The sequence below is a fragment of the Cyanistes caeruleus genome, chromosome 1 (assembly GCF_971803275.1).
Source record: "Cyanistes caeruleus chromosome 1, bCyaCae1.hap1.1, whole genome shotgun sequence".
NCBI classification, from domain to species: Eukaryota; Metazoa; Chordata; class Aves; order Passeriformes; family Paridae; genus Cyanistes; species Cyanistes caeruleus.
The window spans coordinates 25670517-25684681 of record NC_141701.1 but is presented as its reverse complement, the minus strand read 5'-3'; the positions used below and the strand labels follow the sequence as shown (position 1 = coordinate 25684681).

The 14165-nt window shown below is 42.2% G+C and overlaps 1 protein-coding gene across 1 annotated transcript; it reads right to left on the bottom strand.

Moving 5' to 3' along the window:
- Nucleotides 1-1791: 1791 nt before the first annotated feature.
- Nucleotides 1792-13750, bottom strand: TMEM64 (transmembrane protein 64). The gene is made up of 3 exons (XM_023921072.2): nucleotides 12472-13750; nucleotides 6781-6936; nucleotides 1792-4416 (listed from the first exon to the last, which is right to left on the bottom strand). Exons 1-3 carry the CDS (start codon nucleotides 13237-13239, stop codon nucleotides 4222-4224), a joined length of 1119 nt encoding a protein of 372 aa, XP_023776840.2. The 5' UTR covers nucleotides 13240-13750; the 3' UTR covers nucleotides 1792-4221.
- Between the last annotated feature and the right edge of the window lie 415 nt (nucleotides 13751-14165).

Genomic DNA, 14165 nt, shown 5'->3' with positions numbered 1-14165 from the left:
CCAAACTGTGCTGGGCTGGAGACTGTATGATAAAAAAAGACTTGTCACACTGACTAGGTGATCCAAGTTTTACATCCTCTTCACCAAAGCCAGAACTTAATTACCTTTGCTGACATAAGCTTATGTGGGCTACATCTTGGAAACACTGCTTCCCAAAAAGGAAGACACCTAATATTCGTCTCAGGATCAGGCAAAACAAACCCTTCAGCTATCTTGCCAATGACTTTTGTTCTAAAACAAAGCAAAACCCCCAGTACATTAAGCCTGCTCTGCTAATTTCTTTAGCAATGCATCTGAAACTCTAAATAATTAGAAGGAAAGTTACAGGACTTTTCACTTCAACAACAGCAAATCTGGCCCAGCTAATTTCCCAAATGAATTGAGAATCCAGAGCAAACCAACTATGCATTAGTCACTTGGCTAGCAAGGAGGATTTAACTTACACTAATGAACTTAAGACTTGATTAAAATGTAATTTTAAGTTTAGCAATACACCAGGATGATATATTGTATTAGGAAAGGGACAGGGTTGACACTGCAGACTCAGCTTCTTGCTACTTATCACTAATAAATTAATATGAATTAAAAATCAATACAGCAGGGTAGTGCAAGACAAATGCTAATGTCCATGAAGAGAGAATTTGTTGGATTCATCACCTCTGTGTTGCCAGGCACATCACTAATTCTCCAGGACTGGAGAGGACAGAGACAAGCTGCTTTGCACAGCAGAGCCAGAATCTGCATCAGCTCCTCTTCTGCAATTGATTCCTATCCCCTCATGCCCAAACCATCATCTTATGCAGACAGGTTAGTACCAACCTTGAATTAGTGTGAGAAAGCCTGTCATAGAGCTACCCAAGTTCTTTCCTTGTGCCTTTAAAAATTACCACAGTGCGAATGGGAAGGCTTTTGCAATCTTACACATTGTATCCTTGATAACTCGCAAGACAACTGACTCCAGTTATCTCAGTCAAAATTCAAATTGTATCAGCCTCAGGAAGAAAGCTGAAAATGGATGCAAAGGATCTGGTATGGGGAAAAAAAGCTACACACCATCTAAGAGCAGCTTTTCCATTCTTCAAACTTGACCTCAGCAATGCTTGCTCAAGTTATTGTGCAAAAATCAGTATGAAAATAGTATATAAAGCTCTGGGACTAAAAAAGGTTTTTCTCACAGATGCTTAGTTATAAGTTATATTTTGACAAATTTACTGCGCAGTTGCACTTACCACAAGGCAGAAGGAAAACCGGTGCCATGCAGCTGAGATTCTTTACAACCTGCCCTTTAGGTATCTTTCATATACAAAATGCAGAAATGTCACCACAGTGACAACTCAGAAAATATTCTTCAAGGTGACTTGCCATATACTGCTTAAATTAGATTCACCACCTTTGTGGATTTTAACTAGACTAGGCAGGGAGCCTATCTTGAAAAAATAATAATTCTATCACTTTTACTGCTGTTATGTTCAGAAATATGAATCCTCTTGCAGTTTTCTAGCATGTTTCTCATAAGCACATGTATTCTTATTCCTCTATCAAAAAGGCAGTTGCAAGTACCAAACCTCTGAAGTGTCTAATAGAATTAAGCATGTATTTAGTTAAACAAAAGTAAAAATCAAGTATATTTCCCTTGCCAGTGACTCCCCACCCATGGAATTCATCCTTAAAGTCTAACCTGTTTCTCCTTTGATGCAGACAATTATCTTTGTATGGCTGCATAAAGATGAGACTCCACTGGACCTTCTTTCCAACTACATCATAGCAATTTAAACATTTCATACATATTCCTTTAAAGAAATTTGAGTGAATTTATTGTATAAAATTATGATTGGCATGGTACAGAAAAGTTCCTTTTAATGCACATTTCCCATTAACTTGTACACAAATATTACAAGTATCAAGCAAAATGCAAAAGTCTTAAGAACTAATTTCATACTACAAAAGTGTTCACATAGTGAAGTTACTCTGGTTACAAAATGTCATGGAAATAAAAGCACTTCAAAATACATATTTGGGAAATGTTTTGAATAAACAACGCAACCTTAAGTTAGTTAAAAAATGCAAAGAAAGAGATACCCTCTTCAAAACAGAATTTTTCATTTGGCAAGATGGAGCAAAGTTCAGATCAGTTCACTGAAGGACTGTTCTTTACAAGAAACTAACAAAAAAAAACCTCTTTAGTTAAGAAAGGACTCAATTATACTATGATGACAAATAACGCCATCGAGAAGTTATCTGGCTCTCTTGTTTTCACACAGGAGCTGTCAGAGGCAGAGATGTGTAAATGAACACTTCCAGGTATATACAGATTGCCTTTTCAAAAACCAACCAACCAATCAAAACTCAACCCAAAACCAAATGAAGCCAGAAACCAAAACCGAAGAAAAACCAAACAAACACCCAACTGAAAAAAAACCAAACCAAGGCCAAAACAACAGAAAGGAGACAATCTGAACTTTGTTGCTTTCATTGAACTAGTTCAGTTCTTTGGGTTGCAGGACCCAAGAACACCAATCTGCAAAGGATACAAGATGGAACTCCCACTACGAAGGAGTGCGCAGATGTTGTTAAACGAGTGCCACACATCCTCTCAGTAAGGCTGTTAGAGGCTCTCGCATCTCTGCTTCCAAATGGCCTTAAAGACCCACTATTCTCAAGAAGACAAAAATGCTTGGACCCTACAACCAACCTTACAAAAAGGAGGCACAGTCATACTGTTAGAAAATAACATAAAATTTTGAAGACTGAAAGCATCCTTTCACACAAAATAACTACAAAAGCCATACTTTACATTATTTTTGTATCAGATGACTTGCGTGTGTTTGAGCCATTGAACATTGGTATGTATATCTACATGAAACTCACACATACAGAACATTGTGTTCAGGCATTATTGTTGTTTTTCTTTTAGACACACACACCAGTTACTGTCAGGTTATCCAGTCTATTTAAATGCAGTGAAAAAAGTCCACAGCAGGTGTAAAAGGAGCAGTATCCAATACAGTGTTGTCTTGCAAAAATGGAGTCAGAATTCCTGAGTCTCAGAGACATTGCTGTCCTTTCCACTACTGGATTATTTCTTTTTCCAAGGAGAACCTCTAAGTTTTTGTTTCTTCACTCCGATGAAATTTGTAATAGATTGCGTCTTTTAAAAAATGTAAAACTAGTACAAAAGATGTGCCAACCAAAGTGAATTTTTAAAGCTTTTTAAAGGGAAAAGGGATTCACTTACAAAATAAAGGCCACCTTCTTGTAAAATTAGTACAGCTAATATCCCATCATTCTGCTTAGAACAGAGATTTAGCTCCCTGTTCTAGAAGCCTTATCACATGCAGTCATGAGAGCTGAAAAACTTCATCCTTTTAACAATTAAAAATATCATATATAGGACTAACGTGGAACAGCCCTTTGTTACAACAACCAAGGTGGCAAAACCAATTAAGTGTCATTCAAATAGTCATTGTAATCTAACTTCTGCATTTTCCCTTGTACTTTGCATATTACACAGTGTAACTTAAAATGTAATTTAAGAGCACTTCAGTCCCACAATGTAGGATTTAAGCTTGTGTGAATACATTTGCATGGCTCTGCAACATTTGTAATGACTTAGAAAAATACATTCAACCAAAACTTTATATAGGGTTTTTGTTGGTTTTTTTTTAAAATCAAAAATGAAGAAAAAGCCAAATGGTCCCATCATTAGCTAAATAATACACTCCAAGTTCTGGAAGCAATTCCAAAGCAAAAGCACATTCAAGAATAACATACATTGAATTGCATACTTTCTCAATCACCTTTATCAGTAATAAAATTTTACTGTATATAATTATTTAGCCTTATAAATAATGCAAAGCAGAAAAATATTTACCTCTGTAAATTCTACTTTTCTGTTTATAGAAGCATTTCTCAGCTTATAGAAGCAAAGGAAAAAAAAAACTAAAGTGCAGACTACAGGCCATGACAGGCATAATAAATGACCAAAGGTGCAGCCAAATTTGCATTTACATCTTAAGTTACTTTGCCATCTTCCTTGTCTTGCCAGAAGTCACCCCATGTGCAATTAAAGAGCTGGTCAGCTGGTTTGTGCCACAGTACAACCTGTAATCACTTGTAATTTTTTTAAAATCTATTTCAATTGTCCATAGATATTTCTAGGCAAGGTTCAAGACATTTCTAGTTCAGGTTCACAAAACCTTTCTTAGTCATTAATACTTGAAATCACACAATATTGACACCCCCTCCAGAGAATGCTACTGTCCTCTTGTTGCAGTATGTGGTTGAGCCATTGATGCTTGGCTGAGTGTCTTTAACAAGTGATGTCTTCATTTCCATTTCACACGCTACAATAGCTGCATTGAGTTCCACTTGAGCCCGGTGAACGACATAAAACGAGAGTCCTATGCTTATGACAATCTGCAAATAAAACAAGAGTGTTGTAGACTGCAAAGGCTGTGGGAATTAATACAAAGCAAGTGATCTGAATGAAACAGAGTTGTCAGTGCAAACATTCATGAAGGCATCTGTTGACTCAAAGCTTCACAGGCAAGAAGACACTGGAAGGGAGATGAACTTAGCCCCTGAGAAGCTCTAAACCTACATATGTAACTAAACCTACATATGTTGCTAACAATGTAACCAGCAAACCAGAACACAAACATTACAAAGAACTTAAAATATTTATATAAATTGAAAAGATAAGTTTCTTTCTTTCTGTTAAAATCCATATACTTGTTATAAAGTCATCCTTTCACCTTCTTCTTGAACACCAGTCAAGTTTTTAGCTGAGATCCTCCTTAGAAAAAAAACCTACAGAATCTTCAAGTAAAAATCAAGGTGTCTCATAGTGAGAGTCCCTTTGAAAGAAGCAAAGTTCCTCTGCCTTTTTAAAAGAACTTTAACTAGCTGAAATCTGCAACTTCCTTTCAAAAAGGCAAAGAAGTTATATTACTTGCAACAGAACCTTGAGTTCTGAGTCTGAAACCTGAACTTTGTTACTAACCATAGGGCTATGTTCTCTTTAACACTGAGGACTATTGCTTAAAACACCTGTCAGCATGGCAGATGGTGCTGGAATATCACTGACTAAGGCAACTGACAAGCATGAGCACAGGACAACTGCAGCTGGAAGGCACCCTGGCTCAACCAGCTGCTCAGAGCAGGGCTGGCTGTAAGATAAGAAGAGGTTTCTCAGAACTTTTGTCCAGTCAGGTCTTGAAAATGGTAAAAGGATAGAGATTTAACCACTTCTCTGGGCACGCTGCTCCAGTGATTGACTACCCTTGTGGTGAAAATGAGATTCCTCACCAATTAAAATTACACATTTCAAAAGCCAGCCAATATAAGATTCACAGTGATACTATAGACACTAATTTTTTTAATAGATAGGAAATTTCTATTCTACAAGCTTATCCAAATATTTAAATTTTATTTGGTTTAGAAATATTACTACCAGTAACCTACTTCCCTAGATAAATAATCAAATATATATATATACATAGACAACTATAAAATGTGAAGGAATTTCAGAGCTATTTACTAAATCAAAGTCTCATCAAAGCTCATCCAGGTAAAGCAGTCAGCAGGTGCCTCAGAGACAGCAGGAGAATGCAAATTTCTCCACAAAAGGCCTCCCCTTCAGTTATTCAGTCACATCCCAAAGACTAGTTTCAAGGAGGTTAGTACTCCTTTTAAAACATTCAGGCTATCCAGCCACCACTTACCTGTGTAACAATTATGTTACAACCTATATAATCTGCAAAGGAGAGTCTATGTCAGTTAAAAATATATATATAAATGGGGGAAAAAAGGAAAAGACCACTAAAAACTACTACCCTGTAAATAACATTTCATGACTAAAATAACAGCTGATCAAGAAAAGCATTTATGCTCTCTTTAACCTATCAAGACTATCTATGCCACACTTACAAAGGCATTTTTAATACTCATAACCATGTTCCATGACAGCTATAAATTATATGTCCTATTTAGAAGCACACAATTTTCTGGGCAAGGGGGAAGGTATGTTCAAAAGGATCTTAGACTTGGTTTTCTATGTTAGCATTGTTAAACGTCAGCTTTATGACTGTAAAATCTGAGGAACCAGAAATTACTGCACTACCTACTAAAAGTCTGCAAACCATGGTAATTGTTAGACAATCATAGCTTGAAGAACTGCACTGTCAGAGGAGTTTTTAACATATAATGTAATTCTGAAATACCCATAGCCTCTATGCTCATAATGGTCTCACATTTAAAGCTTACACCCAGTATTTACTGATATAATTATTTCCAGAGCTAAGGTCATGTAAAGGTACTTGATATACTTCTCATTAATTTACTCACTTGTAAAATTCGGATATTCTGAATTAGGCAATCTGATTTAAGGCAATAGTACTCTACAGCATTTTTAATCCTGAATATCCATGCAAACTGGGTATGCTGAGTGCTATCAGTGAACACTGCACAGGTGTTAGGACTACACACACATAAGCTTTTGTGTAGGAGTGGCTTGACAAGTCTAAAATTCAGCAGAAGATTACCCTAGAAGGCAAGAGAAGAAAATTTACCAAAAACTGTGTCAGAAAAAGAGAACACTGAGTAAGTTCTGCTTTGTGTTATGGTGAAGTGTGAGAGAATTACACTTTTCTCAGAGCATAAAACAAAATCTAGGAACACTACACTAGGAACCCATGTTTCTTGGTATCTAGCAATCAACAGAAATCCCAGAGACAGACAGTACTATTACCAAGTTCTATGAAAGCAATTATTTTAACTGACCTGTAAACCAAATACAAAATAGCCACTAACACTTTGTTCTGCAATCACATCCTCCATGGTGCGCAAGGTAGTGCCCAAGTACGAGTTCAGGAGCTGAGTAGGGAGCAGCCCAAGTGAAGAAGCCATCAGGTAGTTGGGTAGTGATAAATCTGTAATCTGAGTAAAAAGCAAGAGTAAGAAATCAAAAGGAGCTGCAACACAAACAACCAAACTACCACTTCCCACAACCATCTCTGCAAAATCATGAAAGAATATCCTACATTCCTTCGCTGAAACTTTGATTCATGCACAGGGGGAAGACAATAGAATGAAACAGTATGTATCTAGTTTTCATCTGGCTTTTTTGAAGTTACTGGGTTTGATTTAATTTCACCTTTCATTACGCAACATCTCTGTGCAACAGTCATTAACTAGGGGTGCAATTACACTGTTCACAGGAGATATTTATTTTTACCTGGTAAACAGAGCCCTTGGATTTATGAGAATTTACTTATGAGAAGAAATTACTTTATTGAATGTGAAGGTTGAATGCAAAAATATAACTATTTTTCATTTTATGTATATGGTAAATAATACAAGAGGTAATTGGTCAAAATGTCACTGTGTTAAATATGATCCAGGTAAACAGAATGGCAGATACAATTTGTCTGTGCTGGGCAAGTTATGAGTTTATTAAGATACAAGTCTTTCAGTGATCCCTATGAGCAATATCCATCTATATCTATACTGATATATATAAGTATCATTGTCTACCAAAGGTATTTTGCATCTCACTTCAATTAGTGAACAAAACAGTACACACAGCTATAGGTTTTATTAATTTCTCTGGAGAAAATACTAATAATACTTGGTGTTTTTCTTCTTTGCTGTGAAGTTCCTGTACTGCGTCAATAGATGGACGTATGAGCTTACACAGCAACAAAGTACACAGTACCAGCTAAATTAGTATCAGCAGCCATCAGGAAATATTAAAGGTAAGTGCCATGAGAGAAAAAGATATTTACACAAGAGAAAAGAAAACAAGAGGAAACTGGGTCAAAAATTAGTATGAAAACAATGATTTTGAAAACAAGCCGTCCAACAAATTTTCCAGACAATTCAGTTGATAATAACAGATCTAATTAAGAACAGCCTACATGGAACAACACTGAGAGCCTACATGGAAATTATTGACCTTGCCAGTTTTGTACAATGTTGAAGACCAAAGAATAGCAGCAATGTTACTCATTTCATCATGCTATTCTTAAAATAAACTTTAGTTACTGTGAAAGTCAGAGGGCTGAATTCTCAGAGCACTAAGCATCATCAGTGGAAAGTTTTTGGGAGGAAGGGCAATGGAGGAGCAGAATGCAATGAAGCATAAAGATTAAGAATAATTCACTGGAACAAGATCCAATAAGCCATTTCCAAACTTCACACTGCATATTATACTTCCCACAGACTGAAATATATACCAGCATCACAAATATTATATTTCCTTCTCTAGACAAGATTAATTTAGATTTATAATGAAAAAAGATTACATAATTATGTCAGGACTTCACATTTGACCAATACTTTCAAAAGACTTTTTAAAGCATTGTTGTAATCTGGGCCATGTAATAAGAATGCACAGTCCGAACTTCCCATATTGCCAAGGGAATGAAGGAGCTGCTATTAAAAGTTTCTGAAATACTAACGCAGAGGCAAGATTTGCTAAGTAGGACACTATCATTACATCTAATGGAGCTGGGAAACTTCCCAAAGATTGCTTTAACACTCCTGGCACCTCTCTCATTTCTGTAGCTGTATTAAGGACACTTGAGCTGCAGAACAACATGTCTGCACACCTGGATGTGTCCTGAAACAACTGGACCCCCTGAGTCATGAATGAGATTGTTTCCAAATGAAGGGGAGACTGCCCCAGCGGATACACTGAATTGCAGCTTGTTTTCCCACTGCAATGAAAGCTAAGGAGAGGGTAGAAAACTTTTTGAGATGTCCTTTTAACTATACTGTAGGTTTACAGCTACACTTGTATCCCTTTCCCCAGAATGCAAGGGAAGTGGACAGCATCCCTGACTAAGAAACTTGAGAAAAAAATAAAACTTACAGATTTCCATACTTTCTTTCTAGGAACTTAACCTGTTCTATGAACCTGCCAGACTGGTATCTGCATGGCCAGGCTTCCTAAAAGAGCATACCAGGGCTCTGTTTCTGTTAAAAGCTCAAGCCAGCAAAAATAAAAAAAAAAAATTAAAAACCAAACATGGATGCAATTGTGCTATGGGCCATAACAGAAATGCACTTAAATTGTATTCAAATGCAATTAAGAACTACCTAATTGCACTGATAACAATAACCAGAAACTCCCCCATAAAGCCTTGGATGAACTTTGTCCCATGGAACTTTTGTGCATTCTTTGCAGCTGGCACCTTTGGTTCAGCACTGTCAAAGAATAAATGCTTCTGTCACGACTTTTCTGGGGGCTCCCATGCCTTTAGGGGTTGCAGTACAATTTCTCTTCCCCCAATTTACAAATCCCTGTGCTTCAGAACAGGTGGGCTTAGTGACCAAGGGTAAAAGAGAACTCTGGTGCTTTTTCCTCAAAAAAAAAAGCCCAAAACAAAACTCCCCCCCACAAAAAAAAAGCCAATACCACCTCCTCAAAAAAAAAACCCCAGTAAATACAAAAAAACCAAACTAGCTGCCAACTTTCCAATGGAGGAAGCAGTGTGCATGTTCTTGGTACCATTTCTTCAACTCTGACGTCATTGTATGCATTTCTGAACCCAGAGGTGCACACTTGAATACTCAGATTTTTTAAATCAGATTCTTTAATGGAATATTCCCCTTAAAGAAGTAGGAAAAAGTATGAAATCCCATCTAACCTACATCTGGCACTACAAATAACCAGTTTGCACAAATCTCAGTCCAAGAACAAACTCGTGGGAAGGAGATGATAACCTGCATACCAGGCCTCCTTACAGACCTGCCTTCAAAACACTCCAGAGTTGCCAAGGTGAGAGAGCTGTGCGTGGGCAAACACATCAGTAAGAGCTTTCAACCCACCCCAGGAGCAGGCCACTCTGGCATCAGAAGTGATAATTAAGCAAAACTCACTCAAAAGAGAAATACAAACATGCTTTCAGTTAGCAAGTGCTATATTCCAGAAACGCAAGCAAACGCATTACCTCACCCCTTTACTAGCAGCAGAACAACCTTTTAAGAAGCAAGATCTTCATGTCTGGCTGGTGAGATGCTAAGGAATTTATGTTAATTTTCTTCTTGTGCTGTTTCAGTTTATATGATTGAATTTATATGACCTCACTAATCAAATCCTAAAGAAGCCCTTTCATCTTTCTCTACACCCCCCATAAGTCAACCTCCTGAAAGCCCACAGCAGATGGTATATGCCACCGAATAAGTGCCTGTAGAAATCATTTAATCCCAGTCCTGCAGATGACCCTGCTCACACCAAGGTTATGCCTTTCCCTGAACCTCAGGTGTCACTTCCTTCCGTCTCATTTCAGTATTCTCAGTATCTCCAGTTTACATAAAAATATCCACACAGGAAACATCCATAGACTAGACCACTGGAAAATTAAAGATGTGTACTTTTTCTTAAGATCACTGTTGTTTAAAAATTAGTCTTTTTCAAATTCATTGCTGAAGTTGCTAGCATGGGGAAATGCATTTTAAACTTAAAATGAGTGTTAAGTTTTCAAATAAGTGAGAAATGACAGCTTGGTCTGTGTAGGCTGAAAACTGTATTTTTTACATAACTTAAACTTGACTCAAAATGAGAAACTCTTGAATTCCTAGATTTGTATACATCACTTTTCAGTGATCTAGTAGCTCATATTAACTGTTCTCAATGAAAAATTTGGTATACACTGTGCCTTATTTGACTGTGCTATAAAGTAGTAAATCAGGATTAATAAACATAACCAAACTAAAATTAGCAAAAAAAAATCCAAGTTACTTGGCATAACTCATGCATCTGGTTTCATCTCATTTCCTATCTATTATTTTAACACTGAAACCATCCACTTGGAAACAAAATTATTTAGCCTGCAGAATATGGAGAATACAAACCACAATGATTTACAGCACCATTTTAATACTGAACTGGCCCGAATAAGTCTGCTGAATCGTTTTTCTAACAGAAGGGTTATGCCAGGAAGGAAATAATTTTAACTTGGTAATTCTCTGGTCTGTTCTTCAGATCCAATACTACTCTATATCATCTGCTGACTACTGCAAGTGACACCCTGAAGCTGTGAGCAGCCAGAGCACAACAGCTCTCCCCACCTTAGGAGGGTCACAGCACAGCAGAAGCTTCATCTGCTACACTGGACCCTGGGCTCCAGGAGGGATTCTGCTCCCAGCTGAACAGGACTTAGCCTCTTCAGTCCTGCAATAATATAGGTTAACAAATAAAACAGCAAAGGTTCAGCCCTTCAGTTTCTCATTCTTAACAAGGAAACAGTTAAAGGATCTGCTTAAAAAGAAATTACAAGTTGCTATAGCTCTTATGGATAGGTTACAGCTCTGGAGATGAATGCTCCAGTACACACAGTTTTATACACAGCTATTTAAAATATTTGGTGTGGATGTTACAGCCCAAAACTGTGTGGATTAAATTTTACTTAAAAAAAAAAAATTTGGTATTCAGTGACCTATTAATTGCAGCCAGATGATTGTGTCAAAATTAAGCAAGTGCTTCAAAAGGGTACAGGATCGGGACTGCAGACAGGGAAAGGAAGGTGGGCTAGAAGAAAGTGGCAGACCAAAACACGTATTTAGACAGTTAAAGAACATACAAGTTACTGGTAACACTTAAAGTATGTCACAACCCAGTTTGCTTTGTTTAGATTTCATCAAGTTTGTAGATACAACTGAGGCACAACACAGCCAAAGCCAGATCCCTCAAAGTACTCGGGAAGCAATGAGGGTCTGAAATTGTCATCAGCAACGTGACAATACTCAAAAAACTTCCATTTTCTTCTTCACTTTCTCCTTTAAGATGATCAAAGAGACCAAACTAATGGACCAATCTTAACCTGAAAGTAGAAAGAAAAGCAAGACTAACCCTTTTCCAGACTCAAGTTTAAACCAACTTTCAGTGCCACTCTAAAGCACAGTCCCTTTTCAGGTCTGAGGCTACATCCTCCTCTGCCCAAAACCCGCAACCTGTCTTACGTGCACGGACTTAATATCATGTACGGATTTGCCAGATGCATGGTACAAACACCAGCCACACCGAGAAAGAATTTTAATCTGTCCACTTCTTTCTTTCCAATATGATTACTTATATTAAGTAGTTTAGGGAGATCTGGCAACAGTTTTCCTCAACTCTTGCCAGGTTTTAAAGTGGATCACTAAAAAAGCACAGACACTTCATAACTGTTGAGCTCTCCACAGATTTTGCTATGCAGCACATTGGTGATTCTAACACCAGAACATAGTCTTGAAAGACGAGAGAGCAACTCTAACATAACAAGGCATCTCAAATATCTGCCTGCTGTCCCTCTGCATGCACAGAAGAGCAAGCAGAGAGGGTTGTTTTCACTGCTGTTAAAAAAGAGAGAAACCACGGTTTGTTCCCAGGAAAGGAGGCAACTTCTACCACTAAGAGCAGGCACTATGCCAAAAGACATCTTTCCAGCACTTGTCTTCCTTGGCCGCACAGCCCGGGCAGGGACTCACCGCGAAGACGGCGTTCTGCACCCCGAAGGGGATCAGCGTCAGCCGCGACAGAAACACCACCTTGAGGCCGCTGCCGCCCTCCACGACACGGACGATGGCACTGAGCGTCCCGCTGCCCTGGATCCTGGCCCGTGCCCAGCGGGCCAACAGCCGCTTGCAGGCCACGTGGGCGACGAAGGTGCCGACGAGGACGCCGAACACCATCAGCCCCATGCCCAGCACGAAGCCGTAGAGGTAGCCGGCGGCCACGTTGAGCAGGATGTAGCCCCAGCCGCACGGGAAGGACACGACGATGAAGCCCACGGTGAAGAGCAGCACGCCGGCCAGGCTGTCCAGGCTCTCGGCCCAGAGCAGCAGGTCCCGCAGGTACTGGCGCACCACGGCCAGCGAGGCGAAGCAGACGGCGGCCAGGACGCACAGGCTGAGGCAGCTCTTGCACCAGCAGGTGCCCAGCAGGCAGCAGGAGCAGCGCCAGCCCCGGGCCTCGGCCAGCCCATGCCCACCGCCGCCCGGCTCGGGCAGCTGGCAGAGCAGCAGCTCCGCGGGCGGCAGCCCGTCCTGTTCCGCGCAGGGCCCCAGCAGCAGCCCGCCGGCCCCCGCCGCCTCCGCCGGGACGAAGCCGATGGTGTCCCCGCTGCTGCCGCCGCCTCCCGCCGTCCCGGCGGCTCGGGACAGCCAGCGGCCCAGGTCCTGCCGGGCGCCCTGCGCCGCCGCCTGCTTCACGGCCCGGGAGAGGAGCTGCAGCGCCGCGGCCCCCGCGCCCCGCATCCCCCCGCCCCGCCGCCCGGCTCCAGAGCCGCCGAGCCGCGCAGCCCCTTCGCTCCCCGCCTCCCCACGCAGCCTGCGGGCAGGGGCGGCCGTTCCCTCATCGCCCCGCCATGGCCCGGCTGCCGAGCCCGGCCGAGGGCCGGGCGGGGGCGGGGAAGCGGCGGCGGGGAGGGCGGGGAGGAGGGGGCCGCGCTTCGCCGCCGCCCGGCGGGCGGAGGGGCCGCGGCGGCCTCCGCGCCGCCTCCCGCCTCGGCCGCGCCGCCGGGGCTGCGGCGTTAGACGGCGGCGAGGCCGCTCTCTCCGTCCCGGCAGCGGCAGCAGCGGCCCTGGCGGAGCGCGAGTCCCGGGGGGCGGCGGCAGCGGCGGCGGCGGCAGCACCGGGGCTCCATCTCCCCGCGCTGGGCTCCCGCTCCGCTCCGGGAAGCGCCTTCTCGGAACGGCGGTGCCGATGTGGCAACCCCGAGAGGGAGGAGGCCGGCGAGGCTCCGGCAGCAGCAGCGCCCGGCCCCGCTGCGGGGCTCGGCCGCGGCGCCACGGCTCCGCCTCCCGCCCCGCCCCGGGAGCGCCGCGCCGGCCGGGTGTGCCCCAGCGGGGCCCCGCCGCCCGCCTCGCCCGGGGGCTGAGCGGCGCTGCTCCCCTCCGGGCTGCCCGTGCCCGCACCCCCAGCGGTGCCGGCAGCCCGCATTCCCGGCAGAGCCGTAACCCGCAGGGTTTGGAGGAGCCGTGCTGGAAAGCGGCTTGTTTTCCGTCAGGGGAGCGCGGGGTTCAAGCACCGCTGACTCTACGGTTACAATTGAGCTCCCTTGACATGTCGGCGCTCTCCCTCTCTTTGTACCGCAAACAGCCCGGCTTTCCGTGTCCAGCAGCGAGACGCGCCTCTCCCGGCCCGTGGCCGGGGTTTGAGCCGAGGGGCGACAGGCGATGCC

Excerpts from the sequence above, each read along its gene's own strand:
- TMEM64 (XM_023921072.2), bottom strand. The coding sequence starts at position 13,239 with ATGCGGGGCGCGGGGGCCGCGGCGCTGCAGCTCCTCTCCCGGGCCGTG. Across the intron at positions 6,937-12,471 it reads TGCAGAACGCCGTCTTCGCG|ATTACAGATTTATCACTACC; the intron begins GTGAGTCCCTGC and ends CTTTTTACTCAG. Across the intron at positions 4,417-6,780 it reads ATTTTGTATTTGGTTTACAG|ATTGTCATAAGCATAGGACT; the intron begins GTCAGTTAAAAT and ends TTTTATTTGCAG.